The 21,972-nt window shown below is 32.7% G+C and overlaps 1 protein-coding gene across 6 annotated transcripts in view; it reads right to left on the bottom strand.

Annotated features, from left to right (window-relative positions):
* The window catches only part of LOC139529122 (E3 ubiquitin-protein ligase Mdm2-like), a 35,096-nt gene extending 19,806 nt beyond the window's left edge, over window positions 1–15,290 (bottom strand). The window contains exons 1-6 of one of the 6 annotated variants that reach the window (XM_071325434.1): window positions 15,209–15,234; window positions 5,648–5,739; window positions 4,107–4,292; window positions 3,837–3,911; window positions 3,164–3,297; window positions 336–447 (exon numbers count right to left, since the gene is read on the bottom strand). In XM_071325434.1, the coding sequence (XP_071181535.1) occupies window positions 336–447; window positions 3,164–3,297; window positions 3,837–3,911; window positions 4,107–4,292; window positions 5,648–5,662 (522 nt within the window). In that variant the 5' untranslated portion in view covers window positions 5,663–5,739; window positions 15,209–15,234. Of the gene's footprint in view, window positions 1–335; window positions 448–3,163; window positions 3,298–3,836; window positions 3,912–4,106; window positions 4,293–4,828; window positions 4,925–5,647; window positions 5,740–8,562; window positions 8,590–14,922; window positions 14,947–15,208 lie in introns of those variants that run through there. The other 5 variants (XM_071325438.1, XM_071325437.1, XM_071325435.1 and 2 more) reach the window with 5 other exon arrangements.
* Between the last annotated feature and the right edge of the window lie 6,682 nt (window positions 15,291–21,972).

Below are 21,972 nucleotides of genomic sequence, written 5' to 3'. Positions count from 1 at the left end.
AAGTGATGGCATAAGCTCACTTGTCCCTTCGGGACAGGTGAGCTAAAAAGTGAGCAATTTTCCAAGTTTTAAAGGGGCATTACTCTAGAAAAGTATTGATTCACTGGCCAAATCTATGTATCTGTGTATAAGTTTCAAAAATTTAGACATGGAAAACTTAAATTTGAGTGAAGAAATGAAAATGCCCTGGACGGAAGGGCGGTCAGGGTTAATACTGGATGTCATCATTGTCCACAGCAGCGGTCATAAAAAAATGAAAAGATTTTTGGATGCCACAGCCATAGCATTTTCAAAACAATCTGAAGATCCCTGAATCAATTTAAATTAATAATTACCTGATTTACTTGATTTGATGAATTACTTCTTTTCTTTGGTATAGCGACTAATTGTTCTTTCTTAACCATACATGAGTCAGGTAACTGGTAGCAGTTGGCATCTATCAATTTCCTGAAAATAAAAGACAGATGTAAAACATTATAGAGATTCATAATTTCAGATAAAGATTATCGACCCAGACCTCCCCGTTTAGATAAGTTTATAGTTACTTCCGTTGTACAAGTTGATAGGGGAATATATCATTTTGACAATATTACAGCAATTTAAAAACCAATCAATCAATAATTCTTATTCACATCCTTTGGTCTTCCATTTATTAGCAGTTACGTCTTGTTACCATTCATTATTAAGTCTCCCAAACAAAGTTTGGAGACTTATTGTTTTTGCTCAGTTCTTATGATTTTTATTATTCTTCTTCTTTTTATGGCACCCTCAACGGAGTTGGGGTGACGTATTGTTATTCATCGATTCTTTTTTTCCTTATTCTTCTTCCACACATTTTGTCCACGCAGTTTCTTGGAATTGAGTTGACCAATGATGATGGAAGTATACCACAATGTGCACCAGCATGTGAAGTTGTGCACCTGACTTTGGAATGGTCAAAATGGCTGCCGTTTCCATGGAAACAGCAAAAATCCAAAATTATTCAAAGTGTTCCAAACTGCACGAAACTTCACTTAAATATTAACAGGCATGGCTTGAGCTGCATTTTGATCTTGGAATTTTCAAAATGGCTACCGTTACCATGGAAACAGCTAAAATATAAAAAATTCTAACTCTGTCATTATAAGACCCAACTGGATGAAACTTTATAAAAGTGTTACCCAGTATGCCAAAATGCCAAGACGATATTTGGAAACTCCAAAATGGCCGCCGTTGTCATGGAAACTGGGGACAAGTTTAACATTGACCCTATGGAAAAATGCATAAAATCAGCATTTTCTCAAAGAGTATTGCACCAAAGTAAATGAAACTGTATTGATATATAACATGACATGTGGCAATGAGATGTCTGCTTTTAGAATTTTGGAATTATCTACTGTAACCATGGTTGCAGCACAAATGTTCAAAATTTCCAAAAAAAAATAAAGTGCTGCAAACTGCATGAAACTTTAAAGGAATAGTAACTGACATGTGCAGAGTTTCATTTTGAAGTTGGAATTTCCGAAATGGCCGCCGTAACCATGGAAACAACAAAATTGTCCAAAATTTCAAATTGCTCCAAACTTAATGAATTTTTACAAAAATGATAACTTGCATGAGTAGATGCACTCTTTGACTTTTGAATTTTCAAAACAGCTGCCGCTCGCCTGGCAATGGGGGGACGAGGGTGCCATCCGTTATTGCTAGCAATTACAAATCTAGTTCTTTTTCTTTTTCTTCCGCCACTTTAAAAAAAATGAACTTGTCCGCAGCGTTTCTCAAAAACCACTTGTCAGATTTACTTAGGGTTTCATAAAATGTGTGCATTGGGGTCTATTAAGGGGTATTTTGGGGGGCCGAAAGAAGGGAGGGGTTTACTATAGAACCCTATGGGATTTTATTTTCGAAAATTTTCAAATGAATATAACTTGAAAACTTTAAGTGATAAACACACACAGTCTTCAGAAATGATCATAGGACAATAAAACAAATCACATGAAATAAAGGGAATCCCTGGGGGGTCATCCCACCCCCTTAAATTTGAGAATATACTATTATCTTGTAAATGGTCCAAATCCCCACCCCTAAACCATATATATTCTTGAATGGGACGATAAAACAAATTTAATGTTGTAAAAGGGAATTCCTGGGGGGTCACCCCCACCCCGTTCAATTTGAGAATGTGCTATTATCTTGTAAACGTTCCAGATCCCCACCCCAAAACCATATAAATTCTTGTAGGGGACAATAAAACAAATCAAATGAAATTTAAGGGAAGTCCCTGGGGGTCACCCCCACCCCATTAAATTTGAGAATGTGCTATTTACTTGTAAACTGTCCAGATCCCAACTCCTAAACCATATATATTCTTGTAGGGGATAATAAAACAAATTAAATGGGAAAAAAAGGAAGTCCTTAGGGGGTCACCCCACCCCCTCTTGTTTGAAAACTTGTAAACGGTCAAGATCCCCACCCCTTAACCATATTTATTCTTGTATTGGACAATTAAACAAATCAAATGAATATGGGAGCTTTGTTTGGGAGACTTCTTAACAGCATCCTGTTACAATTACTTCTTGTTTATCTTCGTATTTAAATACTGAAGAAACAAGAAGTTGCACACAATTCCTTGCAATGCATTTTTATATAAATGAGGTCTTTCACTTTAGTCTTTTAGATCTGTTTATCATGTTTATCCTTGCTGCAAGACTTGAAACACCCAATTTATAGGATTATTTTTATATAAACTTGCTGTCATTTCAATTTTTGCCCTTTCTCTCCTAAATACAAATCAATCAAAAAGTACAGCTTTATAATTAGTTAATGTTTATTCCTTCAGACATATCCAATAGATATACAAATAATAAATAGCAAATTATAATGTTTCTATCAAAACATACAGTTGATTAAACAATAAATAAGCGATCACAAAATTAGGCATTGCAGTCAACTCAATGGTACAGAACATGCGTATTATATACATATACATAAAACTGAGAATGGAAATGGGGAATGTGTCAAAGAGACAACAACTTGACCATAGAGCCAACAACAGTGGAACGCCACCAATGGGTCTTCAATGCAAAGAGAAACTCCGGCACCCTGAGGAGTCATTCAGCTGTCCCCTAAACAAATATGTATACTAGTTCAGTGATAATGTATACAATTATAGATAAATACTTACGTTGCTTCTGTGAAGGTAAACTTATCAACTCCAAATACTTTTCCCAGAGGATCTTTTTTACAGAACACGATACTAGGGTCATTTGGATTATACAACTGTCTGCTACCAATGTAATCCTTCAGATAACTACAGACCTTCAATTTACAGATAATTAAGTTGAAATTAAGAACGCAAGTTTTTATAGTGTCAAAATTGATATGGTAGCATTTTTCACAATAATAAAAAATTTCTTCATTTATTGTTATGTTTACAGTATTTAAGGTGGTACCTAACCATTTCACTAAAATTAATTTGGCTCGTTTTATTTTGATAGAATTTTGACAAAGTATTTACTTTGACCCTTTAACAAAAATATGTAAATTCTAAAAATTTTGAACCAACCGTTTTGTCAGAAAATTGCACTGGTTATATAGCAGTTTGACAAAGACCAATTTTGATCTTTGAGAAGCTTATTATTCCCTTTACAACACAACGTAATTAAAACGTTTAGCTGACTTTACAGAGTTATCTCCCTGTAGTGTTAGGTACCATCTTAAATATGCTGATTGCAATAAATATAAAATCACTACTGAAAATATGAATGAAAGCTTTAATTATTGCGAAACCTGGTGCTGTGCATTTTTGGCATTAATACAATCATGGAAATAATTTCTGAATTCAGAGAAATTTTTACCTCTTTTCTGGATAACACTTCCCATGATGCTCCTACTTGTTTAAGTAGGTCAAGAAATTCACGTCTGGGTCTGACCTACAAATATAAGACGATCATTAATTTTGATATTTGCTTTCAATACAATTTCATGTTCACAAGTTCTACTATAAATAGATAAAAAGATTACAAATTAACAAATATCCAGAAAACATAATTCCCTCTACTAGAGTAGGTGAGGCAAACAAATCTCCAATGTTTTAAAGAAACTGCCAAAACTTTCTGATAACTTACCATAGGATAATTGACCTCACATTCTTCAGTTGTTATGTAATGGGACTCTGTGAGTTGCTTCAAAGTAGATACATTTGATCCTGCAAGTGTGCTGTATGTATCAGGAGGCTGTCGTACAATTAAATTTGGATTATTGCACATGTTTACTTGGCTTGATGTTACTTGACCACTTATAGTGTAATTGTGCTGAAATAAAATAAAATTATGAAAATATTTAAATTGAATTAAGGATGCACACCTCTGAGGAGCAAAAAAAAAAACTAGAATAATTTATTTAAACTTTCTTTCTTAACCTGATATTTGGTTTTATAAGATTGTAAAAGAATAATGGGTGAAGAAAAAATCATATGGTGGTGCAGTCCAGGGCTTCCAAAACGGTCATATATTCCGGTCATTTGTATAATGTCCGGTAAAAGACCGGCTGGGCAAAGCATGAAACGGTCATATACTTTTTAGTTTTCAAGGCTTTTTCGGTCATTTTTACATAATTCACGATCGTTTTGACCCAAACTTTTGCCTTTAACATCAACACATTTCCGGTCATAAATGTGACATGATGATTAATTACTATCAAAACAACACCTAATCCAATACTTTCTAATTTTAATCGAGGCTAATTAGTAGTTGGACAGCTGAAATCTACCTGTTCAGGTGACAGGTGATCTATGTTCAGTACCGGACATCGTATAAATTGATCGGTTTATTCACAATTTTTTTCTTACTTTTCAGTAGTTTGTTTCTAATTGATTTAGTCCAAAAGATTAAAATTATAAGAAATTAGTTTATCAACATGATTAGATGAAAAAATCGTCAGAACTACGTCGTATGAACTAGAACACGTGTGCGCATGTGCACTTCTTTTTTAGCAATGTTTAGCTACAGCCTTTTAAAAGTACCAAATTTTCATGATTTTCCCATTCTTCATAAATTTTTACCTATTTTTGGGCTATTATCATGAAAAAAAACACCCAAATCCACAATTAAACTTTTTTTCATACTTTCAATTAAGATGAAGTGGACCAATCTGAATAAGTTTAAATTAAAATTACTATAGGTAGGTGTTAAATTGTTAATATAAGAAAGTTTAATCATATTTTGATGCTTTTTGTGTCAAATTCACCATGCTGTCGATTTTATAAATTTGTGTATTTGAAGAACAAAATGCATATTTTTTCAACTTCTTTGTTATAAATGATTGAGAAAATACATATCTATATCTAAGAAATTTGAAAAGAAAAAAAAAGATATGGGATGTACATGCTTCTGGTAAAATCATTTTTGTACCCCTCACCCATTTTCTAAAAATTTTGCCAAAAAAGTCTGACTGGATCATGTTGATTGGTAATAAAATTTTAAAAATTGATTACTCAAAAACTACTCATTGTAAATACACAATCTTTTCCCCTTATATCTTCACTGAGACTGAAATGTCAAAAGAATACATCCTTAATTTAAAGCATTTCAATCGTATCATTACATATCAATAAATACAACATTAAAATTGAGAATTGAAATGGGGAATGTGTCAAAGAGACAACAACCTGACCATAGAACATACAACAGCAGAAGGTCACCAAAAGGTCTTCAATGCAGCCAGAAATTCCCTCACAGGGAGGCCTCCTTCAGCTGGCCCCTAAATACAAATGTAAATATTATATACTAGTTCAGTGATAATTAACATTATTTAAACATTTATTTTTCATTCATGAAGAGAAAACTGTTTATCGGCTGATCGTAGTACATGGCCTTAAATTAACATGATTCATTTTTTATGCATGGAGTTCATTTTTTTTTTAAATATGAACATGATGAATGCAAAAACTTTGTTCAGACTGATTAAGTCAATTATTTCATCATAAAAAGTTTTTAAACACAATAATTAATAATGCAATTATTATCCCAATTGAAAGTTTTATACTAAATAAAACAGTTAAATGACCATGACTGCACTTTTGATCAGTTAATATTCCCCATTACTGACACCAGGTGTAAACTAGAGGCTCTAAAGAGCCTGTGTCGCTCACCTTGGTCTATGTGAAATTAAACAATGGACACAGATGGATTCATGACAAAATTGTGTTTTGGTGATGGTGATGTGTTTGTAGATCTTACTTTACTAAACATTCTTGCTGGTTACAATTATCTCTATCTATAACAGTACTTTCTGTGGAAAATGTTATTGAAAATCTTCAAATTTTAAGAAAATTGTTAAAAATTGACTAGGAAGGGCAATAACTCCTTAGGGGGTCAATTGACTATTTTGGTCATTCTGACTTATTTTTAGTTCTTAATTTGCTGTACATTATTGCTGTTTACAGTTTATCTCTATCTATAATAATATTCAAGATAATAACAAAAAAACCAGCAAAATTTCCTCAAAATTGCCAATTCAGGGGCAGCAACATAACAACCAATTATCCGATTCATCTGAAAATTCCAGGGCAGATAGATCGTGACCTGATCAACAATTTTACTTCCTGTCAGATTTGCTCTAAATGCTTTGGTTTTTGAGTTATTAGCCAAAAACTGCATTTTACCCCTATATTCTATTTTTAGCCATGCAGCCATCTTGGTTGGTTGGCCGGGTCACCGGACACATTTTTAAAACTAGATACCCCTATGATGATTATGGCCAAGTTTGGTTGAATTTGGCCCAGTAGTTTAAGAGGAGAAGATTTTTCTAAAAGATTACTAAGATTTACGAAAAATGGTTAAAAATTGACAATAAAGGGCAATAACTCCTAAAGTGGTCAACTGACCATTTTGGTCATGTTGACTTATTTGTAGATCTTACTTTGCTGAACATTATTGCTGTTCACAGTTTATCTCTATCTATAATAATATTCAAGATAATAACCAAAAACAGCAAAATTTCCTTAAAATACCATTTCAGAGGCAGCAACCCAACAACGAAATGTCCGATTCATCTGAAAATTTCAGGGCAGATAGATCTTGACCTGATGAACAATATTACCCCACGTCAGATTTGCTCTAAATGCTTTGGTTTTTGAGTTATAAGCCAAAAACTGCATTTTACCCCTATGTTCTATTTTTAGCCATGGCGGCCATCTTGGTTGGTTGGCCGGGTCACCGGACACATTTTTTAAACTAGATACCCCAATGATGATTGTGGCCAAGTTTGGTTAAATTTGGCCCAGTAGTTTCAGAGGAGAAGATTTTTTGTAAAAGTTAACGCCGGACGACGGACGCAGGACGACGACGGACGACAGACGCCGGACGCCAAGTGATGGGAAAAGCTCACTTGGCCCTTCGGGCCAGGTGAGCTAAAAAGGGGGGTCAATATTTCTTGACTCTTCAATACCTTGGATTTTTTTATTAAACTCATTGTAAAAATTGTGAAAAGTCTTTAAAGCAGTAGAACAAACAAGGAAAAATCAACAAAAGCTGATCTTAATATTGAAAGTTTATGTTTCTAGTCCAAAATGAGATTTTCAAGTATTTTCTATCAAAGTATAAAATTGAGAATGGAAATGGGGTATGTGTCAAAGAGACAACAACCCGCCCAAATAAAAAAACAACAGCAGAGGGTCACCAACAGGTCTTCAATGTAGCGAGAAATTCCCGCACCCGGAGGCGTCCTTCAGCTGGCCCCTAAACAAATATATACTAGTCCAGTGATAATGAACGCCATACTAATTTCCAAATTGTACACAAGAAACTAAAATTAAAATAATACAAGACTAACAAAGGCCAGAGGCTCCTGACTTGGGACAGGCGCAAAAATGCGGCGGGGTTAAAATTAAAATATATATAGGCTTACATTACAGTCAGTTTAAATTGAGCTGTGAAATTTGTAATATGAGTCGCGCATTATGCTCAGAAAGGATGTTTTTAACTTCAAATTGACTAAGGATTAAGAATAAACAGAACAAAAGATTTCTGATCAACTTTTTTTGCTTTTTAGGTGTCAGACCACCAATTACTCCCTCCAATTTAGAAAGTATGTAAAAGTAGCCCTACTCTAACACAAAATAGTGCTTTTGATATCCTTGTTTACTTAAACTATCCAACAAATTTGCAGAAATGAAACTTTTGGTGAAAGAGAAATATATCTAGATCATTTTTTGAGCCAAAATTTACTTGTCTATGAGTTTGCATTTAAAATTGAGGATTAATGCGCTCCATAGCAGGCCCGTAGCCAGGAATTTCCAAAGGGGGAGTTCGTTAGCCTCAAAAACTTGACTTTAACAGTCACAATTCGAACAGAACGTTGACTTTAACAGTCATTATTTGTTTTCAAGGGGGGGTTTGTCCGAATCCCCCGAACCACCCCTGGCTACGGGTATGCATAGTATACTAATTTTAGATTTCCAGAAAACCAGGTTTTTGTTTTGGAGTACCTCTGTTTGAAGGTCAGTTATTTTGTTAGAAGGCTTTAAAGGTATGGTGAAAATTGGCATGTAGAAAGCTGATTCATGTACAATTAAGGATATACCTGGTTTCCCATTAAGGTCTATGAAGTTAAACTTGAGGTAAAATATTTAGAAAGCTGTGAAAATTGCAAAATTTGGGTGGTCTGACACGGTCTCACTAATTAGCGACAACAAGATTTTAGCGACAACAAGCGTCAACAAGCGACAAGAAGCGACAACAACAATTATTTTAGCGACAACAAGCGACAAGAAACTATTTAGCGACAAGAAAACATATTTTTTTTAATTAAAATTAATTATTGCAATAAATATTAAAAGAATATGCAAAAGAAAATAATTTTAGCGAGAAGAAAGTTCAAAATGATAGAAAAAAATGAAACATTATTTACATAATATTTTATCATCTATTATGTATAACAGCCAGTCTTACGTTTAATTATTGTGTTATGAGATTACTTTTCCTTGTGTTTTAGAACATATTATTTATCTTATAATTTGTTTTTTAAAACTCTTTTCGTGCAATATATATTAAGCTCACAAAATGAATTATTTGTGCATCATTGTCCTGAAAATATTGACACAAATTGTGAAATACAAAGAACTGAAATCAAACAAGAGGAAAAGAAAATTGAAATGTGAATGTTTTCATCTTTATACATATTCTTCATATTTAAAAATAAACTAGAGGCTCTAAAGAGCCTGTGTCGCTCACCTTGGTCTATGTAAATATTAAACAATGGACACAGATGGATTCATGACAAAATTGTGTTTTGGTGATGGTGATGTGTTTGTAGATCTTACTTTACTAAACATTCTTGCTGCTTACAATTATCTCTAACAGTACTTTCTGTGGAAAATGTTATTGAAAATCTTCAAATTTTAAGAAAAATTGTTAAAAATTGACTATGAAGGGCAATAACTCCTTAGGGGGGTCAATTGACTATTTTGGTCATAGTGACTTATTTTTAGTTCTTACTTTGCTGTACATTATTGCTGTTTACAGTTTATCTCTATCTATAATAATATTCAAGATAACAAAAAAAACAGCAAAATTTCCTCAAAATTACCAATTCAGGGGCAGCAACCTAACAACCGATTATCCGATTCATCTGAAAATTCCAGGACAGATAGATCGTGACCTGATCAACAATTTTATTTCCTGTCAGATTTGCTCTTAATGCTTTGGTTTTTGAGTTATAAGCCAAAAACTGCATTTTACCCCTATATTCTATTTTTAGCCATGACGGCCATCTTGGTTGGTTGGCCGGGTCACGCCACACATTTTTTAAACTAGATACCCCAATGATGATTGTGGCCAAGTTTGGTTAAATTTGGCCCAGTAGTTTCAGAGGAGAAGATTTTTGTAAAAGATAACTAAGATTTACGAAAAATGGTTAAAAATGGACTAAAAAGGGCAATAACTCCTAAAGGGGTCAACTGACCATTTCGGTCACGTTGACTTATTTGTAAATCTTACTTTGATGAACATTATTGCTGTTTACAGTTTATCTCTATCTATAATAATATTCAAGATAATAACCAAAAACAGCAAAATTTCCTTAAAATTATCAATTCAGGGGCAGCAACCTAACAACCGATTATCCGATTCATCTGAAAATTCCAGGGCAGATAGATCGTGACCTGATCAACAATTTTACTTCCTGTCAGATTTGCTCTTAATGCTTTGGTTTTTGAGTTATAACCCAAAAACTGCATTTTACCCCTATGTTCTATTTTTAGCCATGGCGGCCATCTTGGTTGGTTGGCCGGGTCACCGGACACATTTTTCAAACTAGATACCCCAATGATGTTTATGGCCAAGTTTAGTTAAATTTGGCCCAGTAGTTTCAGAGAAGAAGATTTTTCTAAAAGATTACTAAGATTTACGAAAAATGGTTAAAAATTGACTATAAAGGGTAATAACTCCTAAAGGGGTCAACTGACCATTTCGGTCACGTTGACTTATTTGTAAATCTTACTTTGATGAACATTATTGCTGTTTACAGTTTATCTCTATCTATAACAATATTCAAGATAATAACCAAAAACAGCAAAATTTCCTTAAAATTATCAATTCAGGGGCAGCAACCCAACAACGGGTTGTCCAATTCATCTGAAAATTTCAGGGCAGATAGATCTTGACCTGATAAACAATTTTACCCCATGTCAGATTTGCTCTAAATGCTTTGGTTTTTGAGTTATAACCCAAAAACTGCATTTTACCCCTATGTTCTATTTTTAGCCATGGCGGCCATCTTGGTTGGTTGGCCGGGTCACCGGACACATTTTTTAAACTAGATACCCCAATGATGATTGTGGCCAAGTTTGGTTTAATTTGGCCCAGTAGTTTCAGAGGAGAAGATTTTTGTAAAAGATAACTAAGATTTACGAAAAATGGTTAAAATGGACTAAAAAGGGCAATAACTCCTAAAGGGGTCAACTGACCATTTCGGTCAAGTTGACTTATTTGTAAATTTTACTTCGATGAACATTATTGCTGTTTACAGTTTATCTCTAACTATAATAATATTCAAGATAATAACCAAAACCAGCAAAATTTCCTTAAAATTATCAATTCAGGGGCAGCAACCCAACAACGGGTTGTCCAATTCATCTGAAAATTTCAGGGCAGATAGATCTCGACCTGATAAACAATATTACCCCATGTCAGATTTGCTCTAAATGCTTTGGTTTTTGAGTTATAACCCAAAAACTGCATTTTACCCCTATGTTCTATTTTTAGCCATGGCGGCCATCTTGGTTGGTTGGCCGGGTCACCGGACACATTTTTTAAACTAGATACCCCAATGATGATTGTGGCCAAGTTTGGTTTAATTTGGCCCAGTAGTTTCAGAGGAGAAGATTTTTGTAAAAGATAACGAAGATTTACGAAAAATGGTTAAAAATGGACTAAAAAGGGCAATAACTCCTAAAGGGGTCAACTGACCATTTCGGTCAAGTTGACTTATTTGTAAATTTTACTTCGATGAACATTATTGCTGTTTACAGTTTATCTCTATCTATAATAATATTCAAGATAATAACCAAAAACAGCAAAATTTCCTTAAAATTATCAATTCAGGGGCAGCAACCCAACAACGGGTTGTCCAATTCATCTGAAAATTTCAGGGCAGATAGATCTTGACCTGATAAACAGTTTTACCCCATGTCAGATTTGCTCTAAATGCTTTGGTTTTTGAGTTATAACCCAAAAACTGCATTTTACCCCTATGTTCTATTTTTAGCCATGGCGGCCATCTTGGTTGGTTGGCCGGGTCACCGGACACATTTTTTAAACTAGATACCCCAATGATGATTGTGGCCAAGTTTGGTTTAATTTGGCCTAGTAGTTTCAGAGGAGAAGATTTTTGTAAAAGTTAACGACGACGGACGACGACGGACGCAGGACGACGACGGACGCAGGACGACGGACGCCGGACGCAAAGTGATGGGAAAAGCTCACTTGGCCCTTCGGGCCAGGTGAGCTAAAAAAGAAGCTCAATCTCTTTCTTCTTCACAAATGTTGAATTTCTTTATCTACCAATATACTAATATAAACTTCACAATCTCTTTCTTCCTCACAAATGTTTCCTTTCTTCGTCTATCTATATAATAAAACATTTTAATAAGACATATCTGCTCGTATATTTATAAAAAAAACACCATTAAATACAAATTTCTTTATATCTAATAAAAAAAAAATGTTTTCTTGTCGCTAAATAGTCTTCTTGTCGCTTGTTGTCGCTAAAATAATTCTTGTTGTCGCTTCTTGTCGCTTGTTGTCGCTTCTTGACGCTTGTTGTCGCTAATTAGTGAGACCCGTCTGACACCTAGGACACTGTGCTTAAACGGCTGTGGGTAACTTAAGTTACCCACAGCCCAAGATGGAGCCGCCTTGCGTCGGTTAGATACTTTTCTTCTATAGAATAACAATACCACGAATGCATCAATTAAGCAACTGAATTTAAAAGTTGTATTAATCGTTTAGGGAAACCCCTAAACTGGAAAGGTGATTAAATTCTACAAAATAAACGATCACAGCACGATTTTAAAAAACACTTAGGCTGTCCGTAACTTCAAAACAACTTGTCCGTAACTTTTTTCATCATACCAATAGAGATGTCCGTAACTTTCAAAGAATAGACATAAGCGGATGTAATGTTTAAACTGATGATAGAGATTGCATCGAGTACATATTCACAAAACGAAGTAGATGTCTAGTATGATATAATTCATTGTATCGATGGAAGACAAAATTGGGAAAAATATGAAAAAAACTCGATAAATCCGCAAAACTCGGGTCTCATTTTGTATAACGTCGGGGTACCCAAATCGCCTAGTTCGGAGGGTTGTTTCCGATCATAGCAGATAAACTGTTGAAACATCATTGTTCGTTTTTATTTTTGAACAAGTGTTGTTTGCTCTATGGTCGGATGGTTGTCGCTTTGACATATTCCCCATTTCCTTTCTCAATTTTAATTTTAGACTACACATACATGTATACACTTACTGATTTTCTGCCAGCAACGACAAGGGTAGCGTGAATCCGGGATTTTGGAGGGGAACCCAAATTGCCCAGGCATGCAGAGGATAGACTATACGAGACTTAAGTGCACAAACTTATTCCGTCTTTTTGAAAAAGCCAAAAACACTTTTCTCTTATCCCCACAAAAACAAATCCCATCAGCATTGACAGTAAAATAAAAGGGGTGTCAATCTCGACACACTGGGACGTTGCGCACGGTGATATTGCGGCACCCTGACCAAGATTTACAGTAAATGGGAAAACTTTAAAAAAGGACATTTTGTATAAAAGAATAAACCTAGTTTTACAGCTAGCTGCATATTTCATTTGTATGCAAGTTGCATTAAATCTCATTAAACTGAATTAAACTAAAAGACACAATAGGTAAAAGTCAGTGACAATAAAAGGAAAAGAGCAGTCAACATAGTGTAACAATTCGACATAGTATATAAAAATATAAATAACTACGTAGGACAACAGGGTAATTTAATAGTCTAACAACATACAAAGAGAGAAAAAACATATATGAAACATATTCAAAAAATCATAACACTATATCTAACTGGTGGGATGTATAAATACCGAGCCGCGTCAAAGAGTATTCATCAAAATACACATAGAAAGAAACAGAGGTGAAAGTAAACCGCAAACATATAATTAAACTCAAAACATTAAAGAGTATAGAAAAGCCTTGGTCTGACAAGCGAAAAACGTCGATAAGACGCACATCAGTAAATAAAAGTTCAAACCATAACCAGGATGGAGTACCACAAACCCCACATAAAACGTCTGTGGTGTAAGTATGATGCGTCATTATTACACAAAAGGATAGCAGTATCAAAGCAGTCTGAGGCAAAAGACCCCGGGTGCAATGTCTAAATAACTATTAATTTTTACCCCCCAAAAAAATTAAGTTAGTTAATTATCAGACATATAACTTAAAAGGAAGCTTAAGAGTAAACGTAAATGGACAAAGTAACATAAATAAGGAATATTCAATATTTTAGATTTTAAAAAAAAAGCCTAAATTAGTAATATGTCCGATCAAATATTTTAGATTTTATAAAAGTTCCATGATTCGTTATAATCAACCTCTATTTTAACCGTAGAACAATTGGTAAAATAGAAATATACTGATATGAATTCTGCATGATTTGTACAGTAACATAACAGTTAATTTTAATTTTAGTGGTGTACATAGTAAGATAAATCCCAGACCATTAAATAACAATCTATATTTTTATTAATCCTTTTATTTTTTTTCTGTCAAGAAATAAATGAATAAATTATCTATCCTCTTTTACCTTTTAACAGTAAATCTATTTCACCCCTTTTTAATCTGTGCGTTTTAAGATATTTTGACTAACATTACTATATGCTTAATGTACATAAAATTAGTAGGTGTAAATATTTTTATTTTAGTGTTCTTTTACATTAATAAATGGTTTTAGGACAACAATAATCTTTTAAGGATTGTATATATTCTAATCTAGTATGCTCCATATTTTTAAACAGCAATAAATAAAGATTAAGGGATTTTTTTTTATACCGTGTGACACGGGTGCTCCGTTGCGGAGGAATTTACTTAGAGAAGAAGAAGAAGATGCGTTAATAAAATTACATTTAGTGGTGAATGAGTAGTATAAACGGCCGCGAAGGTTACAAATATGATGTTAATTGTCTTCTAATTGTTGAAATTATAATTCTTAAAATTTTAAATAAAAAGTTACCCACATCTAAAAATGAAGTTACGGACAGTCTGCTTAGTTTCGATCAAAAAGTTACGGACATCTTATGCATTTTTTAAAGTTGACCTTGCGCTTTAGTGAACTCTATATTAACAAATTTAGGGTAATTGTTAGTAATTTCTTTATTCAATATTCCTATAAATATTTACATTCTGCATGAAAAACGTCGCAAAAGGTACATTTTGTATGAATTAAATATCAACGAGTTTAGAGTCCGCCATCTTGGGCTGTGGGTAACTTAAGTTACCCACAGCCGTTTAAGCACAGTGTAGGATATATAACAACACACGTTTCACAGTATGATCAAATATATGTGAAAGTGTGTTAATTTTAGGTTTATATATAAGTTAAAAAAAATTATATTTAAATAAAGCTTTCAATCCCCTTTTATATAAATCATCTATAGCCTCAGATAAGGATAAGAAACATGTGTACCATTTTCCAGCATGTGCTTCCGGTGTACTATATTAAGAATTTTCAAAACGAGATTCCGCGGGAATCTACTTTCATTTTCATTTCAAAAGGGACAATGTCATCAGGTTAGTGATATTATTGATAGACAACCTTACTTAGTCAGTGGCGGATCCAGAGGAGGGCGTAGAGGACGTACGCCCCCCTTTGACTTCTATTTCATAATTCCACCAAACAGAAAGTAATATTCTATTACAAATACAAATACAAATATTTTTATTGGCACAAACTCATTTATAACAATAAATGGTTAAGACCTATGGCGTTACATACAACTATAATAATTGACATGGTAGAATGAAAGGTTCCATGATAACATATCATGCTAAATTATGAAAAGTTACAAAATGATGTATTATATAAGTTCACTATTTCTTATATTTAGACATTCTGATATGAAAGAGGAAGACAGTCCAAGTAATAATGCTGAGCTATTATTGACCAATAGAGATATTTTTTCATCAGCGGTAATGTTCCGCTGTATTTGAAATATAACATTTATTTTATTTTCTAATATTTCTCGCTTTGAGGTATATCTATTACATTTAAATAAGAAATGTTGTTCATCCTCAATTTCCCCATTTTTACATGTAGACAGGACAGTATCTTTCCTCTCTAGGAATATTAAGATGTCTTCCCCTTTCAATCATTAAAGGATGTGCACTTATGCGTATTTTGCATATTAAAGCACTGTGTAATTTAGTCCAAATAATTATGACATCTTGAAAGGCTATTATATCGTCGCTGGGCTTCTAAAATGTTGTAAATGGGCGGGAGAAAATCTTTGGTATTACAAAATAGCAAACAGTTAGACCAATCAAAACGTTTGAAATAAGGCATATTACAAAATTGCCAATGTCAGTTGTTTGTAAAGTTTGCTTCCAAAATGTTATATGAAAAACTTGAAAATCATTGTATAACGGCTTTGGGAATTACATAATTGTACATTTCTTTATTTCTGTGAAAATAATTCAAGTTCTTGGATAATCCAGAAATGTCTCAGTTTTCATTTCACTGTTATTTGCAAAAATGTTTCTAAAGTAATAATATTTATCAGTTTTATTTCGGCCTAGCCACAATCAGCATGATCAGATATGTGCATTTTGTGTTTCACATGAAGTCAAAAATGAGTATCACCTCATTGAAAAACTCTTTTGATATTTTGGTTCAAAAATGGTTTAAATTATGAAAAATTGCCATCGTTAGGCTAACACTGGAAGCATTTATATAATTACATGCAGTTTTTGTTTAAAAACTGTATAATTTTCTTTAATGGTTGCCTTCAAGACATGGTCACCAGTGACAGATTTTTGGTCAATGACAAAGACAACAAAATATGTTTAGAACTATTGAATATATCAAACATTTTAATTGAAAAAAAATTAACAAGAACATGTTTGACTCACAGTTATTTCAAACAACAGTAGCTTTCTTTGATCATTAATCTTATCTGATAAAACTGTATCTAAAATTATCTATAAATAACAAAACTTCCAAAAGAACCCTTTCTTTTGGTGTATAGAACATTAAAATAACTTGATGCATATTCTTACAATAAACAATCAAACTTAGCAATACAATTTATATGTTTTGTCTACGGACAAGACATTGTATTCATATTTAATGAAATGCATTATTAAAACCTAATTTTGATATAGCTGAAAGTGTTATCTTGAAAAAAACCATACATTTTATCAGGTTTATCTATCAAATGATGCTTAACTTCGAGGAAAATGGAAACAAATACATTTTGTTAATGTCTACGGACAAGACATTTTAATGATATTCAATTAAATGCTTTCAAAGATGATTGTTAAAGTTAAGATTTAAAGTTACTAATTAAGTTTTAAGCGGTGTTTTTTAAGTTTGAAAAATATAAAAATGTACCCATAATTCTTTACATATCTCAACATGCTCAATAATTTATTGATTAAGCCAAAATGAAGACACATTCTTTTAACTGAAATCCATATCTCTGACTGTTTAAAACAATCAAACTATTATTAAAACTCAATTTTGACATAGTTAAATGTGTTCTCTTGAAAAAAAAAACATACATTTTACCTATCATATTAGGCTGAACTCAAGGAAATTGGATACAAATATATTGCGGTAATGTCTATGGACAAGACAATTTCAGTCAAAAAAATCTGTTAGAATCAATTGTGACTATATTTATGTTGAAAATACTGAGTTTTAATTTGAATAGATAACTTTCATCACCTATAAATAAGATTTAAGTACCATAGCAGACAAATAATTGAATTTAATACTTGTTATGTACAAGTGTCTTGTCTGTAGACACTTCCTCATCTGCTGTTAATACTGAAATGCAAAAGATAAAGTTAGAGAGAGAAAAATACTTTTTCTTCATTTGATTTAGTTAATCTTTTAAGGTATGCAGCAACTGGAATAAACAATATTGAAGTAAAATAAGGTATGCTTTTTATGACTGATAATCTGACACTTTTTAAAATCCACTCCTGTAAAGTAATTTTACAAAAATTGAGAACACTTAAATTACCATTTATTTATTAGAAATAAGATATTTCTAAGTTTAAACAACACATAGGACTAATTAAGACCCATAAAGCCAAGCAATATTGATAAAAAGACATGTCTACGGACAAGACATGTGTCTACGGACAAGACATTCTGACATATTTTTGAATTTTTCCCTCTATTAATAGATGGTAGAAAAAAATGTTAGTAGTGTTTTCATATCTACAAAAGAACAGGAACTTAGCAATGCAACATTAATGTAATAATGCTTCCAGTTTACTAGGGAATGCATGTCTACGGACAAGACATTTTTTCACTTTATTTGTATATTCAACTTTGATGGCATATATATCTCCAGCTAGGGTACTTCAATTTTGATAAATGAGTTAGTTTTTATACGACCGCAAATTTTGAAAAAATTTTCGTCGTATATTGCTATCACGTTGGCGTCTGCGTCGTCGTCGTCGTCGTCGTCGTCGTCGTCGTCGTCGTCGTCGTCGTCGTCCGGCGTCCGAATACTTTTAGTTTTCGCACTCTTACTTTAGTAAAAGTGAATAGAAATCTATGAAATTTTAACACAAGGTTTATGACCATAAAAGGAAGGTTGGTATTGATTTTGGGAGTTTTGGTCCCAACATTTTAGGAATAAGGGGCCAAAAAGGGCCCAAATAAGCATTTTCTTGGTTTTCGCACCATAACTTTAGTTTAAGTTAATAGAAATCTATGAAATTTTGACACAAGATTTATGACCACAAAAGAAAGATTGGGATTGATTTTGGGAGTTTTGGTTTCAATAGTTTAGGAATAAGGGGCCAATAAAGGGCCCAAATAAGCATTTTTCTTGGTTTTTACACAATAACCTTAGGTTAAGTAAATGGAAATCTATGAAATTTAAACACAATGTTTATGACCACAAAAGGAAGGTTGGTATTTATTTTGGGAGTTTAGGACCCAACAGATTAGGAATTAGGGGCCAAAAAGGGACCCAAATAAGCATTTTTCTTGGTTTTCGCACTATAATGTTAGTATAAGTAAATACAAATCTATGAAATTTAAACACAAGGCTTATGACCATAAAAGGAAGGTTGGTATTGATTTTGGGAGTTTTGGTCCCAACAGTTTAGGAAAAAGGGGCCCAAAGGGTCCAAAATTAAACTTTGTTTGATTTCATCAAAATTGAATAATTGGGGTTCTTTGATATGCCGAATCTAACTGTATATGTAGATTCTCAACTTTTGGTCCCGTTTTCAAATTGGTCTACATTAAGGTCCAAAGGGTCCAAAATTAAACTTAGTTTGATTTTGACAAAAAATGAATCGGTTGGGTTCTTTGATATGTTGAATCTAAAAATGTACTTAGATTCTTGATTATTGAAGTTTTTTTGGTCCAGTTTTCAAATTGGTCTACATTAAGGTCCAAAGGGTCCAAAATTAAACTTTGTTTGATTTCATCAAAAATTGAATCCTTGGGGTTCTTTGATATGCCAAATCTAACTGTGTATGTAGATTCTTCATTTTTGGTCCTGTTTTCAAATTTCAAATTCTACATTAAAGTCCAAAGGGTCCAAAATTAAACTAAGTTTGATTTTAACATTAATTGAATTCTTGGGCCTCTTTGATATGCTGAATCTAAACATGTACTTAGATTTTTGATTATGGGCCCAGTTTTCAAGTTGGTCCAAATCAGGATCTAAAATTATTATATTAAGTATTGTGCAATAGCAAGTCTTTTCAATTGCACAGTATTGTGCAATGGCAAGAAATATCTAATTGCACAATATTGTGAAATAGCAAATTTTTTTTTAATTAGAGTTATCTTTCTTTGTCCAGAATAGTAAGCAAGAAATATCCTATTTGTGCAATAGCAAGAATTTTTTTTAATTGAAGTTATCTTTCTTTGTCCAGAATTAACTTAAATCTTTGTTATATACAATATACAATGTATATACACTTTTTACTACCAACTGATAAATTTAAATAATCTTTACCATTCAGTGATAACAAGCAGTTTTTTTACATCTTAATATTTTATGATGTATTTAAATGAGTAGTTATTGTTGCAAACTCCATTAGAAATTTGAATTGATATCAGTTTTGAAAAAGGGAAACGGGGATGTGAAAAAAGGGGGGGGGGGGGTTTAAATTTTTCTCATTTCAGATTTCATAATAAAAAGAAAATTTCTTCAAACATTTTTTTGAGAGGATTAATATTCAACAGCATAGTGATTTGCTCAAAGGCAAAAAAAACCTTTTAAGTTCATTAGACCACATTCATTCTGTGTCAGAAACCTATGCTGTGTCAACTATTTAATTTTAGATTTAAAAAGTTTGAAGAAGAAATCTTTAATTGATTTGTAAAATCTTGGCATTTGTTTTGTGTAAAAAAAAACCCATGTAATGTCAAAAATTTGATCACAATCCAAATTCAGAGCTGTATCATGCTTGAATGTTTTGTCCATACTTGCCCCAACTGTTCAGGGTTCGACCTCTGAGGTCGTATAAAGCTGCGCCCTGCGGAGCACCTGGTTGATAATGTATATACTAGAAGAGAAAACAAAACACATAATAGCATAAATTTGATTTATTTTTCTCTTTTATCACTACACTGAGCAAGCTAAAAACAAAAGTACAAAATTTCATAACAAGCGCATAGTATTCAACTTTTTATCATAACTTTGTAACCAGTGAAGATTTTTTGTTGCAACAAACAGTAAAAGAAAGATGAATAAATTGTTTATAGCAATGAACCAGTAATGTAGTTCAAATTAAGTTAACTTATTAACTATCAATTGGTCCGAGACCACAATTGTCGTCCCTTGATTTTCGTTGTTCACGAATATATATATAGTCCCTAGTGTTGACAGTGGGTTACTTGCCATTAATTTTTATACCCCTTCCAAATTTATTTCTCCATGTTTAATGCCTCAAATTGCAAGTAGGGGAGTGAAATTACACTGTAAAAATATTTGGGTCCAGAATTTTAAAGGAAAGTAGTGATTTGGTCCCACTGAAAAAGGTTAAAAATTAGCACTTCGGAAGCTGTCAAAAGATTTCAAGACGCCCTAAACATAGAATTGTCCATATTTTGAGTTAGAGCCGATGAAGTTTTCTATAATTTTGATATAATTTGTCCCAAAAGTAGTACAACACACTGTAAAAATTTCTTTGAGAAAGCGCAGGTGGGATTTTTTTTATTTTCATTTATGTTCTAAAAGAAATGCACTACGAAATAATTGTGTTCTCGGACCAATTGATTAAAACAGCGAAATTTTAAATGAAACAACATAACGTGAAATTTTGCCCATTTTCAGCGTGTATTTTAGTGGGTTTTTTTCAAAACGGTAACACCTATACATGATATTTGATATTCATTGTGAAGCCCTACATTCTCTTCTTCAGTTCAAAGATGTATTACTTGTGTAAAGTTTATCTTCTTGTCTTTCATGGTCTTTACAAGCCTATAACATAGACCCAATATGAAATGCACATCTGATCTTGGCTAGGCCATAAGTAAAATGTTTCTTATTGAATTTAGTTCTTTTCATTGGTTCTATATATCACATGATGAGATACATTGACAAATTCTATTGGATTTAATCATCCCATCTGGTACAAGTTATAACAGTTTATGAGTTATTTCAGATTTTATTTTATTCTGAACTCTTACATTTTAATGAGAAAAAATATAAATTTGATTGATCATGTTGATTATTTCCAATTGTTCGGAGACCATTTTCATTGCTCAATATTTACATTAAAATGATCAGATAATTCTAATTACCAAAAATATACAATTTTGTCATCTCTTTTAAATGGAAAATACAGATCATGCAGATACCACACCAACAAAAGAAAACCCAATTGATTGCTGTTTTTGTCTTAGTTCTGGAATTTCTGTTAAATTTAATTTCAATGGAAAGAAATGTTCTGATTATGACTTTAGTTCTAAATTAAAATTAGTTTTTGGTTCAGATAGTTTTGATTTGATTGATGAATTATTTCAAAATGAAGCCTCAGTTTGTAGAAATTGGTTTTCCTCATTTTCTCGTTTATTTGGTTTTATTTCATCTAGCAGTCGGGGCACTTAGCGAACTCCATAATATTATGGAATTCCGTAATTTTTGTGGAAAATTAAAGTTGTCTCCCTTTGACTAACAGGCTAAATTTAAGATGGGAGATAACTATATTTTGAAACTGATTCTCTAAAAAAAAAACAAGGGAGACAAA

This window comes from Mytilus edulis, chromosome 6 (genome assembly GCF_963676685.1).
Source record: "Mytilus edulis chromosome 6, xbMytEdul2.2, whole genome shotgun sequence".
In the NCBI taxonomy this organism is placed as follows: domain Eukaryota; kingdom Metazoa; phylum Mollusca; class Bivalvia; order Mytilida; family Mytilidae; genus Mytilus; species Mytilus edulis.
This window is presented reverse-complemented; position numbering and strand designations above follow the sequence as displayed.